The sequence below is a fragment of the Rana temporaria genome, chromosome 2, assembly GCF_905171775.1.
Source record: "Rana temporaria chromosome 2, aRanTem1.1, whole genome shotgun sequence".
Taxonomy (NCBI): Eukaryota; Metazoa; Chordata; class Amphibia; order Anura; family Ranidae; genus Rana; species Rana temporaria.
Window position 1 is genome coordinate 403879625 of NC_053490.1, and position 12937 is coordinate 403892561.

The following is a 12937-nucleotide window of genomic DNA, read 5'->3' on the forward strand; positions in this document are numbered from 1 at the left end:
TACAGATCCCCCCAGTTGTACTCCCCCTAGTATGTATGATGCATGCATATTCTTAGTCCCTAAGTGCATAACTTTACATTTATCAACAATAAACCTCATCTGCCACTCAGTCGCCCAATTAGACAGAGCATTGAGGTCGGCTTGTAAATTGGCGACATCCTGCAAGGACGTTATTCCACTGCATAGCTTGGTGTCATCTGCAAAGACAGAAATGTTACTTTTGATCTCAGACCCAATATCATTTATAAATATATTGAAAAGTAAGGGTCCCAGCACTGAACCTTGGGGTACACCACTCATAACAGGTATACCTATGATGACAATTACAGGCCTCTCTCATCTTTTTAAGTGGGAGAACTTAAAACTGACTAAATACTTTTTTGCCCCACTATATGATCTAAAAGGTAGCACTCACCAGTGTCTGGTAATGTCCGACTGGATGAATGGACCCGTGTGGACCTGTAAGAGGGAAGAGAAAGAGGAGGGACCAGTACTGTCAGAAGTATAGAGAAGCAAAGAGAAATGAAAATAAAAAGGATAAAGTTAGATAAAATGCAAAATATCATATACTGAAGAGTAAAGTTTTCCCATGATGGGGGGAATGGACCACCATCAGGGGGAGTGCAGCCTGCGTCGTTTGCCCACATATTATGGATGAGCAGACAAGGAGGGAAAATTGGGGCACACTGAACATCTGTGTGAGGAAGAAAGAGCCCTAATAATATTATTGAAAAAAAAAAAAGCAAAAGCAGAATAATTAGAAGTAAAACTAATACAAGTAAAGCCCGCTTGGTATTAGATTATTAATCCTGGGGTACATGAAAAAATATAAAAGAAAAACAGTTATGGTAACCATCAGATAGATTAGGTTAAATTAGACCAGAACGAAACATATTTTTCTTATTGAATCTCAATAATAACTTTGTATTATGAGAAGACCAGCTATCAACCTTGGGTGATATCTTTTATAAATAAAAATAGAATTAAATTAAATAAGACCTTCCACTTTGTCTTGGTAATTTTGGTGAACAAAAAAAATTATATTGTTGTAGAAAAAAAAAGCAGAATAATTAGAAGTAAAACTAATACAAGTAAAACCCGCTTGGTATTGGATTATTAATTTTGGGGTACATGAAAAAATATATAAAAAAAATCAGTTATGAAAAAATTAGGTTAAATTAGAACAGAACATACATTTCTTATTAAATCTCATTAATAACTTTGTATTATGAGAAGACCGGCTACCAACCTTGGGTGATAACTTTTTTAAATAAAACATAAAAATAAAAATAGAATAAAATTAAATAAAACCTTTTACTTTGTCTTGGTAATTTTGGTAAAAAAAAGGGAAAAAATGGGGAGGGGGGGGGGGGGTGAGCTAAGCATATAAAAACATAAATTTAGACTTACAAGCATATATACGAAACATTCATGTTCATACGTATGCTTACATATATATTCGCATTCATACTACCACGTATAATTGTATATATACACCTAAATATACAAGTATGCTCTCTATCATACTGGTATTTGGATTAGGTGTTTCAATATTGTGCTATACGTTTAGGGAATCAAATGAGACCTCATCTGGTTTTCAAAGTAAGGGTTAGGTGAAAAGCTGGAAAGTAGATGGGCGGGGCTTAGTTCAATATAGTAATGTTTCAAAGTGTCTTCATATACTATTTAGTCCATGGCGTCTTCGCTGTATTTTGGAGGGAAATCTAGGTGAATTATTTTGTGAGAGTGGGGATGGTTTCAATTGTTTCCAGAAAGTTTTGAGGATTTTTGTGACGAAGATGACGCAGATCTTCTGCATGGCGAATTGGGACCAGGTCCAGGTTCCACCAAATGTAGATTTTGTAGGGTATGCTGTAGTTCTTCCTCTGATCTACAGATGAATTTAGAGCCTTGGTGTGCAAAATGGATAGAAAAGGGGAAACCCCATTGGTAATTTTTGTGGTGATTTTGTAATATCTGAAGTTGGGGTTTCATTGTTCGGCGTTTGGTAATGGTCAGTTGAGAAGGGTCAGCAAAAAGTTGGTATTTATGTCCCTGGAACAATGAATAATCTCTTTCTCTTGCTGCTGCTAGCAGGTTCACCTTTGTGCGGTAAAAATGAAATTTTGCGATTATATCGCGTGGTGGACCCTCTGCCTTTTTGGGTGCAAGAGTGCGATGAATGCTATCAATTTCTAAACGTTCTGCTGGCAGTGTAGGCAGAAGTTCCTGAAAAAAGGCAGTAATGGTATCTTGTAGGTCTGTCACTGACTCTGGTATACCTCTGATGCGAATATGGGAGCGTCTGGCCCTATTCTCAAAGTCTCCCAGTTTAGATTGTAAAGTTAAATCTTCCAGTTCAGCCATGTAGTCCTGTGCTGAGTTGTCAATCTCATCCACTCTGGTTTCCAGTGCTTCTGTGCGGCTACCCAGATCCCTAATCTCTTTTGTGAGGCTCTTTGTGATATATTCTGAGGTTTGCCTCAGAGCTTTGTTAAGCATTTTTTCAAACTGCCTTAAGAAAGAAATAAACCCTTTTTTTTTCAAAACACCCTGCAAGACAAAGGCATAATGAGCTAGTATGCATAGCATACACGCTCATTATGAAGTACTTACCTGAGATCAAAGCCCCCGCAGCAGTGCTCGTTGCCCTCCTCTGTTGGCACTATCTCTCCAGGAGTGACTTCTGCATATCGCGGCTCTGGCGCTGTGACTGGCCGGAGCCGCGATGACGTCACTCCCGTGCATGCGTGCGGGTGCTGTCACTAAAGGCATGATCGCTGTTAAAAGCGCCACGCTCAGCGCGCCGTTGTCTATGGCGCATGCACCGTAGACATCGGTGTCTTTCTTTTGCAAATATCTCCTAAACCGTGTAGGTTTAGGAGATATTTGTTGCACCTACAGGTAAGCCTTAATCTAGGCTTACCTGTAGGTTAAAGTGGTCTGTAAGGGTTTACAACCACTTTAATAAAACTGGAGAGGCTGGGGAGTCTTGTGAAATACACTGTATGTCATTTGTTTCTGAGTCTGACTCGCTAGGGGAGTATGTCTGTATAGGTTGGTGTTTCTGTGAGAGCACTGAGGCTTTTGAGGAGGAAGTTCTGTACAGTGAGGAGGGATAGCACATCCCGTGCCTCCTCCAGGTCAGGTGGTTTACACAGCTTTCACATTATCCAGCAATGTACAGATTACAGCATAGAGGGGGAAAGAGCTCGGAGGAGGAACGGGATGTGCTATCCCTCCTCTCTGTACACAGAACTTAACACCGTAACCCATTCATAGTCAGACTGTACACAGGTCTTTGTTAGAGGTGGGATTTTGTGTTAGATGGGGGATATTTTCAGTTAGGGCTTTTTCTCACCAGGTGCAGTGTGATAAAACTTGTGAAATTGCACATGTTCCTGCACCACACAAAAATGTGTTGCCTTTTGCAGTTGTGTGTGGATGCCACACATTTTTAATAGCACTTGGGTTTGGATACATCTCTAAAGGGTTCCTCGACCACAAAAAGGTTGAAAAACACTGCTTTAAAGACATGGAAGGTTAATTAGCTCCTGTCTAAAAAAATGGCACTAGTATGTGTGTGAGTATATGCATGTGATATAGGTACCTTAGAACTGCTGTGAATGTACATTATTAAAGTGCTGTGTAAATTGCCAGCGCTATATGAATAATATTCAAAACTTCTAAGGAACAAGTATTCTTAGAGCGAAAAGTAGCAGCAACCATACATCTCCAATCACAGGTTTCTTATGCTGCGTACACACAATCATTTTTCGGCATGAAAAAAAACGTTTTAAAAAAATGTCATTTAAAATGATGGTGTGTGGGCTTCACATCATTTTCCGGGTTCTGAAAAACGACAAAATTTTTTTTCGAACATGCTGCAAACGTTTTAAACTATGTCGAGTTGTAAAAAATGATTGTGTGTGGGCTAAAAAGACATTAAAAACCTGCGCATGCTCAGAAGCAAGTTATGAGACGGGAGCACTCGTTCTGGTAAAACTACTGTTCGTAATGGAGTAAGCACATACATCACGTTGTAACAGACAGAAAAGCGCAAATCGTCTTTTACAAACACAAAATCAGCTAAAGCAGCCCCAAGGGTGGCGTCATCCGCATGGAACTTCCCCTTTATAGTGCCGTCGTAAGTGTTGTACGTCACCGCGCTTTGCTAGAGCATTTTTTAAAAATGATCGTGTCTGGGCAACGTTGTTTTAATGATGAAGTTGGAAAAAACAATGTTTTTTCTAGATGCTGAAAAACGTTGTTTTTTAAATGCCGAAAAATGATCGTGTGTACGCGGCATTAAATGTATTCCCTGTTGCACAGGTGCTCATTTGGGGAGCACTAAAGTATAGTAAGTCAAAACTTTTTTAAACTACATTTTTCAGTTTTGAATAGAGTGGAGAGGGATTAGAACGTAACTTTTTATTGCTGTCTGTGCCCCCATTAGGGAGGTTCATCCTCTGTATTTGTCCTGTTTACTGGTATTATCGTAAGTGAAAATAAAATAAAATCTCAAATATGGATTGACACCAAAACACTAATAGATGGGCAATCTTCCAATGGTTACACTAGTTCTGGTGACCCTGTTGACACCACATGATCCCCTTACTTTGGAGGGATTTTCTCTCACTTCTTGTATTGGCTATGGGTGAGGAAGTAAAGGGATATCTCCCCAATGGGAGACTGTAACTGTATTCTCCCCCAACTCTATTAAAAATGAAAAAAAAAAATTGTCTTTAGATCTGCTTGAAAAAAAAAAAAAAGTTGTATTTCTCCTTGAATGTTACTAATAATAAAACATATTATAAACATGCAACAAGTAAATATATAAATTGTTTCAGCAGTTACACTGGGTAACTATTGGAGTAACCTAAAAAAGCAGAGCAGTAAGCTGAGAAGTGTACCAAACACACTGACAAAAAAGTCCAAACAACAAGAAGAGCTCTGGAAAATGCAATGCCATTTTAATCAGTATTAAAACTCTTGCAGTGATAATATTTCAGTACAGAACAGAAATCATGTGAAAGAATATGAGATATGTTATGAAGAAAAGCAAGAAAAAAAATATATAAAAAGAGCTACCAAAGGTGACAGTTTGCAAATAATATTTTCGTTTCAGGTACCAGAAAGAAAGCCAGTTCATCAGTCCAATTCATCTGTATGACAAAACACTTGGAAGCATAAATTCAATCTAGAACATCTTTAAAGTAAGTATTTTCCCTCAAGGAAAATAAGAACCTATAAATAAATTACTGTTACAGCGAACTGTCCTGAACTTGCTTTAATTCCAATTTCCAGCCTTTTTTCTTAATTAAAAGTCACATTAAAAGCATCAAAACTGTACATTTGTTTTCAGAAGAGAGTAGTTGATCTACAAAATAGTTTGTCTTCAAAGATGTCAGTGTTACAGCAAGGAAAAACCAAGCCTTGCTGCGGTCATATTATAAAATATATAATTATAGATATTTATATAATGCATATGTTTTTCATTTTTATTGTGTTTTTTATTTTTTACAAAATAATGAATAGCTTTTAAAACATTTGTAATATTAAACGTCACTAGTTTAATAACTTCATGGAAATACAAACAATGTTTTCGATACGTCCTGTGTTTGCATGAAACACGTCATACATCGTCAGCTGGCAGGGGAGGTATATTGATCCTTGGTCTTGTGAAAAATGCTATCTTCTCCCTGACAGTAACAGAGAAAAAAGGGTTTGCTTAGATGAGGTTACCAACAGATGTGTAGAATAAGTTTTTTTTTTGCATTACATCTGCTCTCTGTGCTAACCAGCATGTTGAAGCTCCACAGCAGGCAAACAACAAAACTAAATATACAATACAGATGAAATATATAAGGAAACTGTGTTACCTGTCAAAATATTAGTATGTCTGTGCATCCAGTTCTGAGATTTACACAGCTCTGCCAATCCACACAGCCCTATCTGACGGGGTAGGAGACCTGAATTTTCTCTGTTCTCTTCAAATTTACAGGTCTCCCCAACATCCCCACCCTCTGACTACACAGTGAAGGAGAAATAGCAGACTGATGAGCTAACCTATCCCACTGCTCAACCTTCCTTATGTCACTATAACACAGCCAAATACCTTACATACATTACATGTATGATAGGGTACTTTATGTGTCACTGTACTGAGCAGTCTGTGCTGGGGGGAAGGGAGGAAGGGTGCGTATCTGTACTGAGGGGTTCGTACTGGAGTGGTCAGTTTGTACTGAGAGGTCTGTGTGTGAGGGAGTCTGTACTGAGAGGTTTATGCTGGGGGGGGGGGGGGTTGGTCCCCCTCCCCAAAAAAAAGATTGGTTGGCTCCAGGTGTCAGATGCGCGAGGTACACCACTAAAGACAATAAAGCCCCGTACACACGGTCAGACCTTTGTCTGACCAAAATCACATCGGAATTCCAACGGAATTCCATCGGAGTAAAAGAGAACATGTTCTCTATCTATGAATAATGGGGGGAACTAATGCACAAAAACCACACTAACTAGAGCAATAGGTAATAATGACTAATAAAAGCTAAAATAAAATACTAAGCAGCAGCAAAATAGTGCTCACACACTAATAAAAATTATATATAGGAGGGGTAATGGCGCTTGCTAATAAGCAAAATTATATTAAATATATATTAAATATATAAAATATATTAAATATATTAACAATCTAAAATACTGCTTCAATCCTAATCCAAGTCCAAAAGAGACGAGCCAAGTAAGCCAAAAAAATGGGGGTGTATCACTCCTAGTCAGTCACAACCCACCATCAAACAACGGGATGATGAGGGGGGTACACTGAGTGATGTTTTTATATATATATGAACCGATTGGTGGTGTATAAGAGTACCACCACCTGGCTAATAAAATTACAATACTCCAAGTAAGTGAAAAAATAGGTAACAATTACAAATTATGTAAATAAATTTAAAAAGCATAAAGTGGCAAACAATAGCCAATAGTGATTAGTGCATAAAAAATGTACGTATCAACACGTGCAAATACATAATATAAATACGAAATAAATGTGAGTCTCTGTGCACACTCCACACTCCAAGATATGTGCTTAGAGTGTGATAATGATCAAGTGTCCAAAATAGATCACAGCAAGGTGCTTCAATCAATAGTATTTTTAAAGTGCATAAGTGCTCCAATAAAGTGCTTGACTCCACAGAGGGAATTTCCCCAAGCCTCTCACCTCAGAAAGGCTTAAAAAAAGCCTATATATCTCCAATACTGCTGGCTTAATAGCACAGCAGATTCCGTTTCTGATGGAAGACTCCCGGTCAGCCTATTTTCCAACGCCACACCAATCCCTCTGGTTAGTGATCCCCAGGTCCCAGCAACCAGCTCTCAGAGTAGATGGCTCTCAATAAACAAATAAAAGCTCCATAGCGTAAAACTGATTAATATGTTTAATAAGTAAAAGCAAATGCACTTACAGCAAGCTTGTAATCAAATAGCATATAGCGTGTAGTTGAGATGTCTCCGCTCTTGGCTGCGAGCAGAGATGACGTCACCACCGGCTCTCCTCCTTACGCGTTACGTGGCTGCACACGCCACTTACTCATAGGTAATAATGGATGATGAGAATTATGAAATTTTGACAATATACACTCGCCATCGGACAGATGACCATATTATCAGATCCAATATTTCTTTATATTTGTAAAATAACAATAAAAACAATGTGGCCACCACATGCCCCCTCTGGTGTGAGATGAAGTAAATATTAGTGATGATTAATCCAGTTTGAATTCACAACCTAACGGGCATATAGTCCCCTCTAGTGGTTGTAATTAAAACAGAGAGTGAGTGATGGAATAAACTAAGGAGGTCGCATCATGTCGAAACCAAATAAGTACATATAGACAACCAAAATACATACAATAATTGGCATACTATGCAATTTAAATTCTTATGAAAGTGGCCATAAAGGCAGAATGGCTAACCAATTAATAAATACAACTAATCTAATATTGATATGATGATGAGAGTATTTAAAACCTGGTAGGAATAAATACATAATGGAAAGGAAAGATACATTAAGACATAATAAACTTTGTTCGGGATATAACTCATACTAGTAATTGGAAATAAAGCAATTGAGATCAAAATTTACGTTGTGCCCATGGGGTAATAAAGTGCAGAGTTCATGTATCCAACCAGATTCAGCCTGGCTGATCTTTTTCACCATATTATCCCCCCTTCAATGGGGTTTATATTTCTCTATACCCCATACCATTAGAGAAGAGGGGTCTCTGTTATGACAACGGTCGTAATGATGGTATAAACTGTGTTTAGGAAACCCATTCTTGATATTCTGTGTATGCTCACAAAGTCTTTTTCACAGCTCCCTTTTAGTTCTTCCTACATACTAAATTTTACAAGGACACTCTAACAAATAGACCACCCCTTCAGTCTTGCAGGATATAAAGACTTTGATTTTATAATCCTTTACTGTAAAAGTGGATTTGAAGGTTTCTTTTTTCTTTTGTATTTCTTTTGTGTGTCTACATGTAAAGCATGTCTTGCATGGATAGTAGCCTTTTGCATTGAAGAATGAAAAGGTTTTCATCTCCGGAGGGTCAAGAACATTTTTGCAATCATGTCCCTTAGGGTGGGAGCCCTCCGGTATGTGAACATTGGCTTTTCTGGTAGTATAGACCCTAAATGACGATCAGCTTTCACAATATTCCAATACTTCTTACAAATTGTCTTGATTTGTTTATGCTGCACACTATAGTCCATTATGAGGGGCACTCCCCCAGCAAAGGTATTATTTTTTGTTGTTGAATCTTGGATCAGAGTGTCTCTTTCCAAAACAGAAACAGCTTCTATTTTCTTCTCAATAAAGTCCCATTTATAACCTTTTTCAACAAACCTCTTGCCGATAAAATCCGCCTGTTTAAAGCGGGTGTTCTCCCTAAAAAAAAAAATTTTTCTAGCATGCCATTCAGCATACTAGCGCGAGCTACAGTATGCCTTTATATATTTTTTTTGCGCCGTACTCACAGTTTAATCGCGTAGTAAAGTTTCAGACTCCCCGCGGGGAATGGGCGTTCCTATGCAGAGGGAACGTGATTGATGGCCGGCTATAGCGCGTCACGCTTCCCCAAAATAGCCGAAATAGGACTTTGCTCTTCACGGCGCCTGCGCAGTCAGCTCCGATGTCTGTGCGCAGGCGCCGTATAGCGCCGTGAACAGCCGAGTCCTACTCCGGCTATTTTCGGGAAGCGTGACGCGCCATAGCCGGCCGTCAATCACGTTCCCTCTGCATAGGAACGCCCATTCCCCGCGGGGAGTCTGAAACTTTACTACGCGATTAAACTGTGAGTACGGCGCAAAAAAAATAAATAAAGGCATACTGTAGCTCGCGCTAGTATGCTGAATGACATGCTATAAACTTGTTTTTTAGGGTGAAAAAGGAATACATCAGTTTTATAAACCAGGGTTTGCAATTTCTTCTCAATCTTAAAAACTGTCCTTTTGGTATATTGTCCAACCAAGGAGTATGATAGCAACTATCCACAGGTAGATAGCTATTCCTGTCTACTGTTTTAAAGTGTGTTTGTGTTATCAAGTTTTCTCCTTCCTTACTAATCTCTAAGTCAAGGAAATAGATTTTTTCATCACTTATCTCCCATGTAAGTTTAATATTTTTTTTGTTCGTATTCAGATAAAAACCAAAGTTAATCAGACTCTCCCTGTCCCCTGCCCAGATAATTAAAATATCATCAATAAAACATTTGTATAAAAGTAGTTGCTGTGGTTTTCTGTTATATAAGACATCTTCTTCCCATTCTGCCATATATAAGTTGGCTACACTTGGTGCATATTCCGCGCCCATTGCTATGCCACAGATCTGTTTGTAATATTTGTTTTCATACCAGAAATAATTATGATCTAGGCTATATTCCAGGCAATTGGCAATGAACTTTTTTGTGCAGTTTTAAGGTCACTCAAACCATTCTGTGCACAATTTGTTGCTTGTATGGCTTCCTGATGGTTTATAACAGGGCTCGATAATATTTAATTTTATGAAAGATAATGTTACGCCGAGTAAATTCATACCCAACATGTCACGCTTCAAAATTGCGTCCATTCGTGGAATGCCGACAAACTTTTACCCTTTAAAATCTTCATAGGCGACGTTTAAAAAAATCTACAGGTTGCATGTTTTGAGTTACAGAGGAGGTCTAGGGCTAGAATTATTGCTCTCGCTCTACCAATCGCGGCGATATCTCACATGTGTGGTTTGAACACCGTTTACATATGCGGGCGCTGTTCACCTATGCGTTTGCTTCTGCGTGCATGCTCGACGGGACGGGGGGGGGGGGGGCAGGGAGGGTTTCTGGCTCCTAACTTTTTTAGCTGGCTCCTAGATTCCAAGCAAATTTGTCAAACCCTGGTTTATAATTGTATACAGTGATGATACATCGGCTGTAGCCAAGTATATTGAGCTCCCATCAAGTTTGATGGTGTCCAATAATTGTATAAGATGCTTCGTATCCCTGAGATATTATTTTTTTTTTCACTAGAGGCTGTATTCTCCTATTCTCGCCCCTACTGAGTTAATTCCATTCACAATCGGTCTTCCCGGTGGGTCTTCTCTAGATTTATGAATTTTCGGGAGGGTATAAATAACAGGGATCTTACATCCCATTGGTTGTAAGTATTTTCCTTCCTTCTTATTTAAAAGGCCTTTTTTTATTCCTCTTTTTAGGATTGCCAGGTCATCCTTATACCGAACTATAGGGTTCCCAGGTAATTTCAAATATGTGACATTATCACTCAATTGGCGTTTAATTTCCTTCTTATATGCCACTTTGGATTGGATGACAATAGCCCCCCCTTTATCAGCTTGTCTCACTACTATATCTTTTCTCTCTTCTAGTTTTCTTATGCCACTCTTAATGTCTCCTGGATCATGGATCTTCTTTATTTTCATATCATGTAGATCTCCCACCCTAAGGGACATGATTGCTAAAAATGTTCTTGACCCTCCGTAGAAGAAAACCTTTTCATTCTTCAATGGAAAAGGCTACTATCCATGCAAGACATGCTTTACATGTAGACACACGAAAGAAATAAAAAAGAAAAAAGAAACCTTCAAATCCACTTTTACAGGAAAGGAGTGTAAAATCAAAGACTTTATATCCTGCAAGACTGAAGGGGTGGTCTATTTGTTAGAGTGTCCTTGTAAAATTCAGTATGTAGGAATAACTAAAAGGGAGCTGTGGAAAAGACTTTGTGAGCATACACAGAATATCAAGAATGGGTTTCCTAAACACAGTTTATCCCGTCATTACGACCATTGTCATAACAGAGACCCCTCTTCTCTAAGGGTATGGGGTATAGAGAAATATAAACCCCATTGGAGGGGGGATAATATGGTGAAAAAGATCAGCCAGGCTGAATCTGGTTGGATACATGAACTCTGCACTTTACTACCCCATGGGCACAACGTAGATTTTGATCTCAATTGCTCTATTTCCAATTACTAGTATGAGTTATATCCCGAGGAATGTATATTATGTCTTAATTTATCTTTCCTTTCCATTATGTATTTATTCCTAACGGGTTTTAAATACTCTCATCATCATATCAATATTAGATTAGTTGTATTTATTAATTGGTTAGCCATTCTGCCTTTATGGCCACTTCCCATAAGAATTTAAATTGCATAGTATGCCATATATTGTATGTATTTTGGTTGTCCATATGTACTTATTTGGTTTCGACATGATGCGACCTCCTTAGTTTATTCCATCACTCGCTCTGTTTTAATTACAACTACTAGAGGGGACTATATGCCCGTTAGGTTGTGAGTTTAAACTGGATTAATCATCACTAATATTTACTTCATCTCACCACCAGAGGGGGCATGTGGTGGCCACATTGTTTTTATTGTTATTTTACAAATATAAAAAAGTATTGGTTCTTATAATATGGTCATCTGTTCGATGGTGAGTGTATATTGTCAAAATTTCATAATTCTCATCATCCATTATGCCCGCCGTCGTGTTAACTTTGGTTGTCATGGCGGCGTTGGCAGATATAAGTCACCTACACACCAGCGGCTCCCTATCCTATGAGTAAGTGGCGTGTGCAGACACGTAACGCGTAAGGAGGAGAGCCGGTGGTGACGTCATCTCTGCTTGCGGCCGAGAGCGGAGACATCTCAACTACACGCTATATGCCATTTGATTACAAGCTTGCTGTAAGTGCATTTGCTTTTACTTATTAAACGTATTAATCAGTTTTACGCTATGGAGCTTTTATTTGTTTATTGAGAGCCATCTACCCTGAGAGCTGGTTGCTGGGACCTGGGGATCACTAACCAGACTGATTGGTGTGGCATTGGAAAATAGACTGACCGGGAGTCTTCCATCAGAAACGGAATCTGCTGTGCTATTAATCCAGCAGTATTGGAGATCTATAGGCTTTTTTTTAAGCCTTTCTGAGGTGATAGGCTTGGGGAAACGGAGCACTTGTTCTGCAGGTTATGCACCGTGGGACCCTGTGTGGAGTCAAGCACTTTAAAAATACTATTGATTGAAGCACCTTGCTGTGATCTATTTTGGACACTGTGTGGAGTGTGCACAGAGACTCACATTTATTTCTGATTTATATCATTTATTTAAATTTTTTATGCACTAATCACTATTGGCTATTGTTTGCCACTTTATGCTTTTTATATTTATTTACATAATTTGTAATTGTTACATATTTTTTCACTTACTTGGAGTATTGTAATTTTATTAGCCAGGTGGTGGTACTCTTATACACCACCAATTGGTTCATATATATATAAAAACATCACTCAGTGTACCCCCCTCATCATTCCATTGTTTGATGGTGGGTTGTGACTGACTAGGAGTGATACACCCCCATTTTTTTGGCTTACTTGGCT

The 12937-nt window shown here is 38.6% G+C and overlaps 1 protein-coding gene across 1 annotated transcript in view; it reads right to left on the reverse strand.

The window, feature by feature from the left end:
* Positions 1 to 4952: 4952 nt before the first annotated feature.
* WWC3 (WWC family member 3) overlaps positions 4953 to 12937 on the reverse strand; it is a 257499-nt gene continuing 249514 nt past the window's right edge. The window contains exon 23 of the mRNA XM_040338138.1: positions 4953 to 5702. Within this exon, the coding sequence (XP_040194072.1) occupies positions 5636 to 5702 (67 nt within the window). The 3' untranslated portion in view covers positions 4953 to 5635. The remainder of the gene's footprint in view (positions 5703 to 12937) is intronic.